General features: G+C 38.2%; 1 protein-coding gene across 2 annotated transcripts; it reads right to left on the minus strand.

Moving 5' to 3' along the window:
- Positions 1-500: 500 nt before the first annotated feature.
- On the minus strand, positions 501-12771 carry Mmgt1 (membrane magnesium transporter 1). Of its 2 annotated transcripts, XM_021628575.2 has the most exons (4): positions 12463-12771; positions 10058-10110; positions 5881-5984; positions 501-4303 (listed from the first exon to the last, which is right to left on the minus strand). In XM_021628575.2, the coding sequence occupies exons 1-4, from the start codon at positions 12539-12541 to the stop codon at positions 4144-4146; spliced, it is 396 nt and encodes a 131-aa protein (XP_021484250.1). In that variant the 5' UTR covers positions 12542-12771; the 3' UTR covers positions 501-4143. The 2 variants fall into 2 exon arrangements, with proteins under 2 accessions (XP_021484250.1, XP_060231644.1); XM_060375661.1 differs by lacking the exons at positions 501-4303; positions 5881-5984 and adding an exon at positions 8743-9498.
- Positions 12772-14361: the final 1590 nt, after the last annotated feature.

Raw genomic sequence — 14361 nt, forward strand, 5'->3', positions numbered from 1 at the left:
ACATTACATAGACAGTGGGGTGTGGTGTTGCACACCTGTCACTTCAGGACTTAGGAGGCAGATGCAAGATAATTATCACCGACTCTACATCCCACCTCAGTTGACCTTGGCCTTTGGCGATTGGGAATTCAAGTCTAGCCTTGATTATGTAGGGGATTCGAGGCCAATATGGGCTAAATGAGACATTGTTTCAAATATGTATGTAAAACAAAACAAATAAAAAGAGACCATGAAATCAAAAGGTGCCAAGGAAGGTACATGGAAGGAATTGGAGAAAGGAAAGGGAGAGATTATATAATTGTATTCTCAAAAACTAAAAAAAAAAAAAAAATTAAGGAAGATTTTACATATAAAAGTAAAGTAAACATTAAAAACAGCATCATGCTAGAAAAATATATCAAGGCTTTTTTTTGGGGGGGACAGAAACTTAAGAAATGAGATCAAAAGTTAAAACAAACAAACAAACAACAACAACAAAAAAAACACTACCCCAAACAAGGTGAGACAATCACTTATTTATTGGACAAGGAAAGGTCATTTAGAGAGAGAAAATATATCTAAAAACGGGTTTATTGATGTTACAGGCATCAAGGCTCACAAACAACAGTAACTGATACATCGTGGAAACAGGTAACGTCCAGCCAGGAAGATGCTGTTATATCATTCAACAGTATGCCACAAGTGCTTAGGAAGCAATTATTCGGTAGTTACTGTGCATACTTGCCATCAATTCATAATCTTTATTCCCTGCAGCTGAGGTATTAGCTCATAGGATTTGGCTAGTTCCCTGGTTATGAAGTGTGTTCCTGCATTCTGGAAAACTCTGAATGAGTGTATGTCTATTATTGAGTGTCACTGAGGTCATGTCAGCTATAGGCTTACCTAGCACTAGACCATATCACAGTTTTTCAACTACCCTAGGCAGTAATGGACTATCACACAGTACTGTAAATAAAATTCTGTACTGAACACACTTAGCACTGTCACAATGCACCCAAATCTGATTTAGTCCTATAGTACCATATTTCAAGAAGATAGCAGAAATTCGATGAAGTCAAATTAAAACAAAATGGGGTATTTATCTGGTCTGAGGTATACAAGTTGTCCACAAAGGTGGACATGTCTAAATTTACCATGTCAATTTTTTTGCCAAATTTTTAGCATTGTTTTTAGCATGATTTTATTGCCTGGGTAGGTAAGACTAAATTTTAATATCCATTGTGGAAACTAAAATAGGCTGGGTGGTGGCAGGTGCATGCTTTTGAACACTCCGGAGGCAGAGGCAGGTGGATCTCTGAGTTTGAGGCTGGCCTGGTCTACAGAGTGAGTTCCAGGACGGCCAGGGCTACATAGAGAAACCCTGTCTCAAAAATCAAAAAAAAAAAAAAAAAAAAAAAGAAAAGAAAAGAAAAGAAAGAAGAACCTAGAATGAATGTTAGAAGCAGTAGTACAGAAAGGATGTTTGGCTAGGAGGAAAACTATTCTATATAATAAGATTAACCAGGAAATCTGTGAGGTATCTGGCTTTCCCTCTTTAAATCCACTGATTTACAAACTACTTTTTCTGTGATACTCTGGATGAACCTAGGGCCTTGTGCATGCTAGGCAAGCATTCTAACAGATTTACAATTCCAGCTTCCCAATCATTTCCTTTCACTGTATTGGGTTCTGGGTTCTCAAGTTGAACATTCACTCCACATAGGAAACCATATTTAGGAGACTGGCTGCAGATGACTAAATATTGCATCAGTTCACTTATGGTAAATGATAAGATTATACATATAATAGACTATTGGTTTCCTAGGACTTAGGCAGGACACACTGGGAGGAAATTAGAGGTGACAACTAAAGAATACAGGATTTCGTTGAGGGTAGTGAAATGGCCTAGATTTATCAAGTGGTTACACAATTTTGTGAGTAAATAAAGTTATTTAATTATGCCCTTTTAAATTTGTATAACTTCTTTAATGGTAAGTCTCACTATGTATTTTAATCTGGCCTTGAACTTGTATGACAACTTTCCTGCCTTGACCTCCTGAGTGTTAGGGTTACAGACATGAGCCACAGCTGGCAACTATACCCTTTAAAGAATGAAATTAAAAAGGATATAGATTAATTTTTAGTAACGTTGCTAGGAAAACACATTAAGAGGAGAAAACAGTCCTCAAAGAGAAAAAAACAAACAAACAAACCAAGAGGCTCTTCAATCAAGTAATAGTTGTGAAGAATGGCAGAAAAGCTTCTGCATGCCATTTTCATTCCATTATATCACCTTAGTCCTTGGATTCAGGTTTTTAGGAGCCTGGAGTTAAGACAATGATTCACTAATATAGCTCAGATTTGCCATAAACTTGTGATCCTGTTTCAGCCTCCTAGGTGCTGGGATTACAAGCACATGCCACCACACCCATTTTTAGCCTGTTTCTAAATTATTATAGGCAATCAGCTGATTTCTGAGTTTGTTCTCAGTAGAGAACAGAGTCAGTGTTCCATAGATTTAGGTAGCAAAATAAAACTAAAATATCACAATCCAACATCAAGGGCCCCGGGATATAGCTCAGCTGGTACAGTGCTTGCCTAGCATGCATAAGGACTTGGGTTAAGTCCCCAGGACCTAGAAAACCAGATGGAATGGCAGCACCTATGACCTTAGCACTGAGGAGGTGGAGGCATAAGGATCATCCTTGGCTACATAAGTGAGTTTGAGGCTAGCTCAGGTTATATAAAATCCTGTTTACAAACAAATAACAAAAACAACAGAAACAAATAAATGACAAAATAATCTTGTCCTTTGAGGCTGTGCATTATCCTAATGAAAAAAAAAAATCAAAAAACTCCAAGTAAAAGAGCATCTTGATATCAAGACCCTGCCTGAAACAAACAAAAAGCTTCAGGTGGGTTTCCTATCAAAATCTGCAGTTATTCCCTTTAAACCTATATAATTTAACAAAAGTAATGTGTTCATGCTTGTGGAGAGCAATAATCTCTACAAAGTAATGTTGAGCTTCTTAGTTTTCTAGCTGAAAAAGCTACTCCAATTTTCCTAAGAGTAAAATTACTGCCTGTGAAAAACATTCAATGCCATGTCCTTATCCTCACCTTCAGCACCATAGAGTGAAGATGGAAAACTCCAAGCCAGCTCTCGGTCAGAAGCTGCAAAACAACTTCTTAGATGACCTTAATTTTCTAAGAGAATTTAAAGTGATTAACTCCAAATATTTAGAACATATTTGGCTCAATTTCTTTGCATGTGCCTTTAGATTAAATGAGACGTTTCCTTTCTTTTTACCATTTCACTAGTTTAGTATGAGATAAACCAATAGACTTTGAATGAAACTGGCTAATGACGATCAGTTTTCCTCAATTGATACTATTCTACATAGGCAAGATAATGAAATTACAAATTGTCTTTTTGGTCTACTTTCAACTAGTCTTACATTATACACTCAATGAAATTTTTACAATAAAACAACATGAGTAATTTTACAGCATGATGAATTTGTTAAATACATGTTATGATAGAATTTCAGACATAAAAATTGCTCACTGCACAGAGTCTCAGAAGTGATGACACAAGACAGCTGATGTTAAAAGGTATCTGGGACTTGGGTCCAGAGAGAAACCACTGATAAAGTAAAAATTGGCAAGTATCTGTAAAAGTAGAGTCACTTTTGAGGGGACCCCCCCAAAAAAAAAAACTGTGAAGTCACCATTTTGGTCTTCTTAAAGAAGTTGGTCTGATAAGAACTGAAGACCATTTGAGTCCTGTGCTGCAAAATGCAGGTATTACATGATTTCCCAGGATTCCTAAAATCTGTAGTGCAAAAGAAAAAAAAAGTCTTTGAAAATAAATAATCATGAAAATCCTAACATTTTTCAGGGAAATGTGTTTGAAACAGCGACTTTTACAAAACATGAGAACTGTTTCAAATGAACAAAAATTTTATACGAAAGTTCAAAGACTCATTTCACAGATAACTTATACACCATTTAATTTGATCAACAATGTACAAACAAGGGCCATAGATTATTTTAACTAGCTCTGAAACAGCAATATAAATACTGATGTTGGGGGGGGTGTTTTACACCCCAAACTCCAATACTCAATTCTGTATCTGTCCTGTTATTTAATTTGTAAAAAGCTTAACGGCGCAGTGAGTCAAACTTTCTTAACTTCAATGATGTGTTAGAGGACAATGCATCGAGGTTTGAAGAATTTGTTGCATCCGAAGACCGGAACAGCACTCGGCCACGATGGTTAAACACATAAAAAGATGGGTGATTCCTTAAGGTATCAAATGTCCTTAAAAGAAAAAAAAAAAGCACCAATTTTCAGATAAACCTTTATAAAAGCCCATTTGAAAAGTAAGCAGGCTTCTAATGAATTATGAATTTGCTGTAAATTACATTTTTGAAATAAGAATAAATCTGAGATTAGACTACAAATGATAATCACACTGTATTGCATATTTTTACTATACGGAAAATGTAAGAAACTTGGAAATAACAATAAAGTTGTCTGACTTTCTTTTCTTCAGCTATTCCTTCCGGGATGCCTATCAATAATAACGAAGACTAGGTGAACGTCAATCACCTCTGTAAACCTAACAGTAGCTTATAATAAACCATCTTTCAAATGCCAACAACATACTGCACCTCTTAGGCCCTAAGCCACAGACATTTCAAGCCATAAGATATTTCACAGATCTGTTTTTCAAGTAAAATGAAAATTTCCTTTTGGCCCTCTGTATGTACCATTGGCCAAACTCAACTACCCACTACTTGATGCCATTTGGTTTGGCTCCTTTCTTTCCTGGCTTCTTGCCTAAGAAATAATAATCTTAACATACATAGAAATAATGAAGTAAATGGAGGAGGAGGAACTTCCTCCAGTATACAGATGCTTACTATGAATCCTTCTATGAAAATACTATAAAGCCTTACTTATTATTTCTAGATAAGGACGGTAGGGAAAGTCCAGAAATGGAATTGAAGAAACTGAAGTAAAAATATGGGACAGGAAAGGAAACAAAGAAACAAAAACAGGAGAAAAATGCAGAATAGCGATATTATTTAATCCAGATATAGAAATAGGACTGAGGGCAGAGCTTAAGTCAAGATTAGGTTCAAATGAGAGAGGAAACAGAAAAATCAGTTGTTTTTTCAAAGACTAAGCTGGAACAAGAGGATAAAAGCATAAGAAAGGAATGGGGGGAAGACAGGGAGGAAGGGAGTAGACAGGAAGGAAAAGCAGGCAAGGAACCTAGTTAATGTTTCTGAGCTATTATCTTTCTATATACCTATTCTCATCCACCTATAATCACATTCTAATGAATCTTTTAGGCTACTAGCAGGAACTACAATCTAATACCTTGTTTTTACTCTTCTTCTTATTGATCAATTGATTGAAGGGTCTTCCCAGAATATCTTGGAATTCACAATACTTCAGCTTCTTGGCTCTCTCCGTCTCCCTCTTTTCCCTCTCCCTCCCCTCTTTTCTCTCTTAGTTTTTCTAGACAAGGTTTTTCTGTGAATCCTTGGCTGTCCTGGACTCGCTTTGTAGACCAGGCTCCTGGCATTGAACTCACCTGTCTCTGCCTCCCTGAGTGCTGGGATTACAGGCGTGTATCACTGCACCTGGCTTGCTTCTCACTTCTCAAGACTGCTGGGCTTACAGGCGTGTGCCATCATACCTGCTTTCAACTTCTACTTGTCCTATGATACCAAACACTGACTTAATATTTTTGCCCCATTACCCCTATAAACTACATAACCAGAAGATAAAAATAAAACCAGATTTTATGTAGATGAAAGCACGTTATGAATCATGCACAAAAAACAAATCTTTCTGAAGTTAAATGCTTCTGAAAAGGGACTTACTTATTCTTTAACTCTGAAGTGGCATCCATGTCTTTGAACTCCCCTGCGATATGAACTATGCCATAACAGGTGACTGCAAAGGCCAGAAGTGTCTGAAGAACTATCTGCGAGTATAAAAATACAGATTAACAAATAGTATATGAATACTATTTGAAAATTTGACAATCCGCTTTCCCCCTCTGTGCAACTTCTACAAGCATTCCTCAGTACCACACATCAAGGAGTCAGGTCTTACTTGAAATGATTTGTATTCAGATACAATAAAATCTCTTAAGTATAATAACATATCTGAGGTTTTAGGAAATGACCTTAGCAACATGCTCAGAGAAGCTAAATCACCAAGTACTGAATGGCACTAAGCCTCTTAGAACTTAAGTACCAAACAGTGTCTGCTTCCAAGAGCAATTAAAACTCGTTTGTTATTTTGTTGCTGTTCAGTATCAGAGAGAGCACAAAGCATACAAGCACAATATAAAGAAAAGCAATAAAAAGGTATCATATACCCGCCAACCAACTACACTTTTGTCCTTCTTCCTTTCTTTGAAACAGGGTCTCATTATACATTCTAAGTTGGAATTAAACTCATAATCCTCCTGCATCAGGCTTTCCAGATATATCAATTACAGGTACTAAACATGGCTTCCCAGAACCTTCCAAGTCCCTCTCCCATTATTTCCTTTCCTTTCTTCTCAAAGTTAACTATTATACCAAATTGTGTAATAATCCATTCCTTGTTATTCTTGACAATATTTCTTTTGTTTTTGAACAATCTATGAATCTCTAAAACACATTCGTGTTTACTTTTACTCATTCTGAATCTCATTTAAATGCACTCAAATACATTCCTTTAAGTCCAGCTGTATTCCCTCAACATTGTGAGATTCATCTCCACAGCAGCAGTCTATTCCTTTTCATTGTGTTTACTACCCATCATATGAAACCGTCATTTATTTCATTATTGCTGGGAATGTGGGGTGTTTCCTGTTATTTTTACGAGGCCAACAAATATTCCCACATCTTTTCTGGTACACAGGAATGGAAACTCTGAGTACAGAATACGTATGTGTCTATATGTATTACATAACACCAAACTGCTTTCCAAACAGGTTGTACAAGCAACAATGCTGAATGTTTGATTAACCAACACAGGATTATGAATCTATTTTCTTAATTATGATTGTATGAATTTTTAAAAGTTTGCCATTTGATAATCATGAGAAAATTAGATATAAATGAGCGTATGTTTGTATATATCTACCAAAAAGAAAAGGTGAAAGGATGAGTGAACAGCCACATATATTGTAGCTTTATTTATAAACAGAGACAAAATTAGCCACAAGCTATTACTATCTAAATGAAAACCCAATGACATCTGAATTGTTACTTTACATTCCAACCATCAATACCCTAAAGAGATTGTCTTGTTTTATTAAGACAGGGACCCAGTTCAGTGTTGCTGAGGAAAACCTTGAGCTTCTGAGCCTCCGTTTCTACATCCCAAGTGCTGGGTGGGTGCCACCATGCCCGAATTATTGGGTATAGAGAATCAAACACAGTGATCTATGTATGGTAGGCAAACACTATACTGAGTTACATACATCCTTAGCACCACGGAGATTGTCTTTTTAAAAAAAAACTTTTTGAGATTGTCTTTCATACAACACACTGTTAGCAAGAATGCGGTAGATCAATGAATTGGCATGAAAATATATGTTCCAGAAAAACTATGTCCATGAAAAGCTAACTATAAAGTGAGGGTAGGGGCATATGCCTGTACTCTCAGTACTCAGGAGATGATGGCAACAGATCAAGCATTTCAAGGCCAGGCTTGGCTACCTATAATTTCAGTGCTAGCCACATAAGACTGTCTCCACAAAACACAGCTAGCTAACTACAAGACTACATACAAGCTTAGGAATGGATAGCGAATTTGGGGGTTCTTCCCTGGTAAAGGCTATTCCTCTTATTCTCAGCATTTCTTAGTTGTCTGTGCTGCTTTGTCTAGGGCTGAGGCCCCATGGTTATCCTTGAAATCACACACACACACACACACACTAGCACGAGAGTGTGTGTGTGTGCATGTATGTAACAATTAAAGAAATACAGAGCATGAATTTGAGCGAGGGCAAGGGATGAGTGCATGGAAAGTGTTAGAGGGAAGAAAGGATGGGGGAGATAATTATACTTTAATTTCAAAAACAATTTTTAAACTATACACGCACATGCATAATGCTTTTTTAAACAATCCGGTTTTAACCTTAATTTTGTTGCTTCCTATTTATTTACAGATAGGGGAAGCATAGGTGCCACAGTATAAGGGTTCATTCAAGTCAGAGGCAACTTGCAGAAGTTGCTTCTCTCCTACCATGTGGATTCCAGGGATCAAATTCAAATCATTAGGTTTGGCAGCAAGTGTCTTTACCCACGTAGACATCTTTACCACTGCAACATCTTACCAGCTCCCAAAAGCTCTTTCAGTTAGGTAAAACATTTTAAAAAAGCGTAAAATCCTTAAAGTGTTAGGGGAAAACGTAAGGTTTCCAGGGAATGAGATAAGTCCTGCTGCTGTTATTGTTTTAATTTTGAATGATTAATTTATATTTTCACACCTATTATTTAGTTCTGTTACAAAGAACTTACAATGTTTCTAAGTTTAAATCTAATAACAAAAATAAACTAAGTCAAATGGGGAATAGGTATTAATTCAAGTTAAAAACCACCTTCTTTAGTATTTTTTTCTTTTTTGGTTTTTCAAGACAGGGTTTCTCTGTGAAGCCTTGGCTGTCCTGGAACCACTTTGTAGGCCAGGCTGACCTTGAACTCACAGAGATCCTCCTCTGTCTTCTTTAATTTTTATCTTTGATTCCTGTCTGTAAATAATATAGAGTCAGTGTTGCTTGTTTTTAAACTTTATTTTTTTATGGTGGAAAAAGTATATTTTAGAATTAACCAGCTGGACTCAGCTTAGATGATCACAATCTTGTTGGCAACATCCAGAGCATCATAATCAGGCGCCAACTGAACATATGCCTTCTTCTCTCCCTCAGGCCTTATCAGGGTATTCACTTTGGCCAAATAAATGTCATAGTTTCTTCATGGCCTGTTTGATCTAGTGCTTGTTAGCCTTGACATCCACAATGAACACAAGTGTGTTGTCCTCTATTTTCTTCATGGCTGACTCAGTGGTCAGGGGAAATTTGATGATAGCATAGTGGTCAAGCTTGTTTCTCCTGGGTGCACATTTTTGAAGGTATTTGGGTTGTCTCCATAGCTGCAGGGTCTTGGGCCTCCAGAAGGTTGGGTGATGTGTAGATCTTCTTCCTTTTGTGGCTATGGACAGCTTTCAACACTGGCTTCTTAGCTTCTTTGGCTTCGGCTTTGGGAAGGGCAGGAGGAGCTTCCTTCTTCGCTTTTGGTGCCATCTTGGTGAAAAGGCTTAAACTTCATTTTTAGAAGGAAGTATTGGGCCAGTGGAATGACTGAGAGGGTGAGGACACTTGCCACCAAGCCTGATGACCTGAGATTTTTTTTTTTTTCCATTGGGACCCACATGGTAGAAGAGAACTCACTCTTGTTGACTGTCTTCTGACCTACATGCTTGTGATATAACATGAACACCTATACACATAATAAGATATTTAAAAAGGAATTTTTATAAAAACTTGAGCCAAGTAACATTTTAAAAGACCATTTTCTACTGTCAATACAGAAACTTCTGAAACGGTACCCCCCATTTCCTTCTTTAGTTTTTGCTCTTTTTGACAAAGGGTCATACTCTGTAGTCCATGTTGACCTCAAACTCAAACACGTATGATTATATGTGCTGAGGCACCATGTCTGAACAAAAGGATCAAATAGAAATTTTTAACACTTCAAAATCTTTTTATTTTACAGAGTGATAAAAGCAAGTAACTGCTGGGTGAGGTAACACAGGCCTTTAATCCTAGCATTCAGGAGGCAGAGGAAGAAGCAGAAATAGGTAAATCTCTGTGAGTTTGAGGCTAGCCTGGTCTACATAACAAGTTCCAAGCTGGCCAGACCTACACAGTGAGACCTAGTTTAAAAAAAAAAAAAAAAAAAAGAGGTAACAGATGCCATATGATGCTTGAAAATGATAACAAAAGCAAAGTGGCTGATTTTAAATATGTATTTAGTGGAATAGAAATTACCAACTTACATCTATTGGTAGTGATTCATCTTCCTTTTCTGTTAGTCGCATATAAGAACGATCTATAAACCAGAAGCATATCATTAGGAAATTGTAGCCCATTTTCCTTTCTCAAAATGCAAGAAAATCAATATACCAAAGAAGTGGCTAACTTATATGCTACATAAATAATCCCAAATTCCTACAAAACCCCTTCTACTGCAATAAACCTTATCTTTATAAATTAGTTTATGCTTGTCATGGCCTGTTTTATCACCTTAAATGAGTCACAGGTAAGTATGAAACTGAAATAACTAAGTCTAATTTTTCATTAGTATAGGAAAATATAGAAATTCTGAAATTGTTTCTTTCACTAAGTTATCAAAGAAGTCATAATTATTTAACAATCAAGAGGAGTATAAAAATCTTCAACGTTGAATGGCCATGACACTGTGTAGTAAAGCCAAGGTGACACTTGTATGAAAATGTTTCACTTTAGTATAGTAGACTAACTGGAGTTCCAGGACATTAATTTTTGTTCTTGCTACTACTTAATTCTGCTGCTGCCTTAACTTCAGGAGGCAGCAAGGGATTAAAGGATGGGAACAGGACTTACAAACTGGTAGTCCTGAGTCATACACAGCACCAGCTCTTTTCTATTTACTATAATCTACCGTACCTCATTCAAGACATCCTTAGCAACCCCAACATGTATTTCAATTGTGGAATGTTAAAATGTGAAAGTGTTTCTTAGATTCAAAGGTGTTTCTTAGATTCAAAGAGCTACAGAACCGTTGTACTGGCTGAGTTTCCTCTGTGGTAAAATGGGAATGTGAAAGTTAAACAGGAATTGTTTAGTGCATGATCATTGCACTGCTAAATCAAAGGTCACTATGGCAGAGATGAGCATGCCACAACACCATAGGATGCTATCTGCTGCCACAGTTTCACATGACACAACTAGCGTCAAAGGTAAATGCCAGTCTCTTTGCCAGTATGAGTAAATTACAAACCCACAAGGCATTCTAATCACTTGAAAAATATAAAAAGCCAAAATCTTAATTCTAGATTACGTAGGACAGTCTACTTCTAGATTAAACAGTCCAATTCCTACTTCATAACGTACTCTAGACTTAAAATACCCAAATTGTTTTGTATGAATGTTATGACTTTGATAAAATAGTGTATCTGCAGGCAGAGTGTATTTGAGTTTACAGAGCTTGTAAGTACAAAGGGTAAATGCAAAATGAATCCAGTATCAAAAGCAGTTTCGGATTAACCTTCTAATGTCCCACTTCTAGCTAGCTTTCTTGTTTGAATGAAGTCCAATTTGGCCCTTTAACACTATTTTCAGCTAGGCATTTCTTCATCGGTGAAATGAGCATGTTGTATTTCAAACAAGGGCCTTCCCTGCTCTACCAATGTGTAATAGAGCTAAAGCTTACTTCGAAAATAACACAGTACTTCAGTGCATCCTAATCTCCTCCAGGGCAGTGCTTCACAAACTAATGTGCATGGAAATCACCCAGGGATCTATTAAAACGAATATTCTGACTCAATAGGACTGAGGTGGAGCCTGAGTAGACACTAACAAGCTCCCAGGTGATGTCCATGATGCTGCTGTATGGAACACACTATGAGCAGCAAGGCTCTAAGGCATTTTCCCCGGGTCCCACCAAATTACCACTCCCCACGAGCATTTATACACACATACATACACACCTTTAGCATATTCAGATTATTTTATCTTACTGTAATTGTTGGCCCACTAGTTTTTCTACTAGCCTAAGATTTCCCTTATGGCGTCATGGTACTTCTAGAACCTAAAAGCAGAAGCAACTTCAATCACTGATCTGAGAGAAAAAAAAAAAAATATATATATATATATATATAGCACTATATAGCACGTTAGCCTTTTCCCCAAGGTCACACAGATTTAACAGTTAAGCAAAAATTTACAAGCCAACCCTTGAAAGCTACCAGTCCATTGCTCTTTCCCCGTGTGTCACAGTGCCTCCCTGAGGCAATCTGTCACATCACTTTTCAGTCTCTGCCTAGACAGCAGAGTGCCCAGGATCTGTCTACCTTGCTGTCCTGAGGCCACAAGCATTCAAAGTTCTCAACCCCACACTTTGTCTGATCTGCCTTATGCTGAATCTGAAATCTTGTGTCTTGAGTTCTGGGTCGGTCTCCTGCTTTGAATTCTCTCAAATATTAGCAACCTCCTCTAACGGATCTAAATTCTAGGTGCTCCACAACCCTCCAATTTCAAGCCTTCCATTGAGGACCCGGCACTGCTTTACTTAGGCACGCCAAATTAAAAGGTCTCCAACAGCTGTCTCTCTGGCACTGAGTCCGACAGTCCCTTAGGGGAGCTCCCACACACAGCCCCAAATGTCCCTCACGCGAGCAGTCCCCGTCCCTCAAGCACTTACGCTGCGCAGCTGAAAAGGCAGCGTGGGCTAGGGCAAACAGGCCGACGCCTACAAGCCCCTTCCATAGCGATGGCGCCATGATTCAGAAGGAGCGGCAGCCCAACAAAAGGAGACGAAGAGCGGTTGGAACTATTCTTTCTTTTGCCGGCGGGCATCCACTCGGCGCAGAAATATGATATCAACAAAACCCTAGGCGCGAAGTGCTGGGTGATGCAAAAGCCAGTGAGCCGTGAGAACGAGGAAAAATGAATGCCGGGAAGAAGGAGAAAACGACACGGAAAAACCTCCTCCGGACCTTCTCTGAGTCTGCGCAGTGCGGGTTCGTTGAGAGGGGCGGGGCTGAGTGGAGGGCGTGAAAGAACTGTCCAAGCAAGACCAATGGGGAGACAAAGAAGAGTGCCCACAAATAAGCACCCGACTTGGAGAAGAGGCGGGACTTACGGAAAGGCCCTGGAGGAGAAGAGGGTGGGCCTGGTGGGGACAGCGAAAGGCAGTGGGTGCGGGATTCAGAATCCTGATTTTTGGTAGTTGTAAGTTGGTTAGTTGATTTGGTTTTCCTTCGAACAGGGTCCTTTGCTTTCAGTCTTTCCTATGCTTCTGGCCTCGGAAAACTGGTACTAAGGAAGGTTGCGAGGGTGTTAATGTGAGGCAGTAAATACAGTGTGCAGATTAATAACTTGGGGGGAGGGGTGTAGAGCTCTGAACGCTTAGTATGCTGGGGACCCTCAGAAAGTTAGTTCAACCTCTTAATTTTCTACTTTCTTGGAGAAAGATCCATGTGAAAGAGAATGTAGCACAGCGGGACTGCTTTGTCATGAAGGAAGCCTAGCATGCTAAAACAGTTTGATCAGGATACAAATGTAACCTCCGTTGTTCATTTTGTCTTCATCTTCTAAATTGTAGGCATTCAGAAGTGAGGTGTTTCCTTGATCTCTTTTCGCTCTACTGTCTGTTGACAAGCTCATTAATTCGTTTTTACTTCATACCAGTGTAGTTATTACAGTGATCCCAAATCAACAACTATGCCTCAAATACCTTAACTCCTTAGCTAGTCACTGCTGGATATTTATTTTTGTATGAGTATACCCTGTAGCACAGGACATTTATATGGCCAGATGTAACTCACACCCTCAACTCTATATGTTACTTCAGTGCCCCTGGCTGAGGGGCATATTTTTGTAAACTGCGTTTCACAAAGTAAATGTAAAGCATGATGATTACAATTCTTTCCCACCAACCACCAAAGAACGGTGTCATCTGAATCAGTTGGCTCACCAGTACCTCTTCAATGATTCTGGTCCTTTAAAATTTGAAGCATTCCCACTTGTGATCTTAATCTACTCTGATTTTGTATCACCTTCTAAACAATGTAATCTATTTATTGTGTTTGTTGTGTTACTGTTGCTTGCTACCTCTCTTCCCACTCTGGAATGTGAGCTGCAAGAAGGCAGTTTTCTCTGTGCATTAGAACACTGACTGTCAAATAGTAGATATTGAATACATAATTGTTGAATGAAGAATGGATAAATGGTGGGAAAGAACTGGTACTGATTTTATCTGAAAATAATCTTTTAACTGAAAAAAATGTGTTTCTTCAAATTGGAAAAAAATGGAAATTAAGACATCCAAGATTAAACATATTTCCTTAAACTTACCCATATTGTTTTTCTTCTGGATCCCATGATTCAAACATTAAATCATGGTCATTACTGTTCTCTGGGTCCTCTCCACCAAATGCCTGATCAATGATCAATTGCAGTATCATGTATTCCTCACAAAAGGAGAACTACCCATAAACTTCACAATTGGAACAAACCAGCAAACTACTCACTGTTTAGTTGGCAGGTAACTGCTTGGGATGCTGCAAGATAGAAAACGCACCAAATTTTTGTTTTACCT

Source organism: Meriones unguiculatus, chromosome X (genome assembly GCF_030254825.1).
Source record: "Meriones unguiculatus strain TT.TT164.6M chromosome X, Bangor_MerUng_6.1, whole genome shotgun sequence".
Classification (NCBI taxonomy): Eukaryota; Metazoa; Chordata; class Mammalia; order Rodentia; family Muridae; genus Meriones; species Meriones unguiculatus.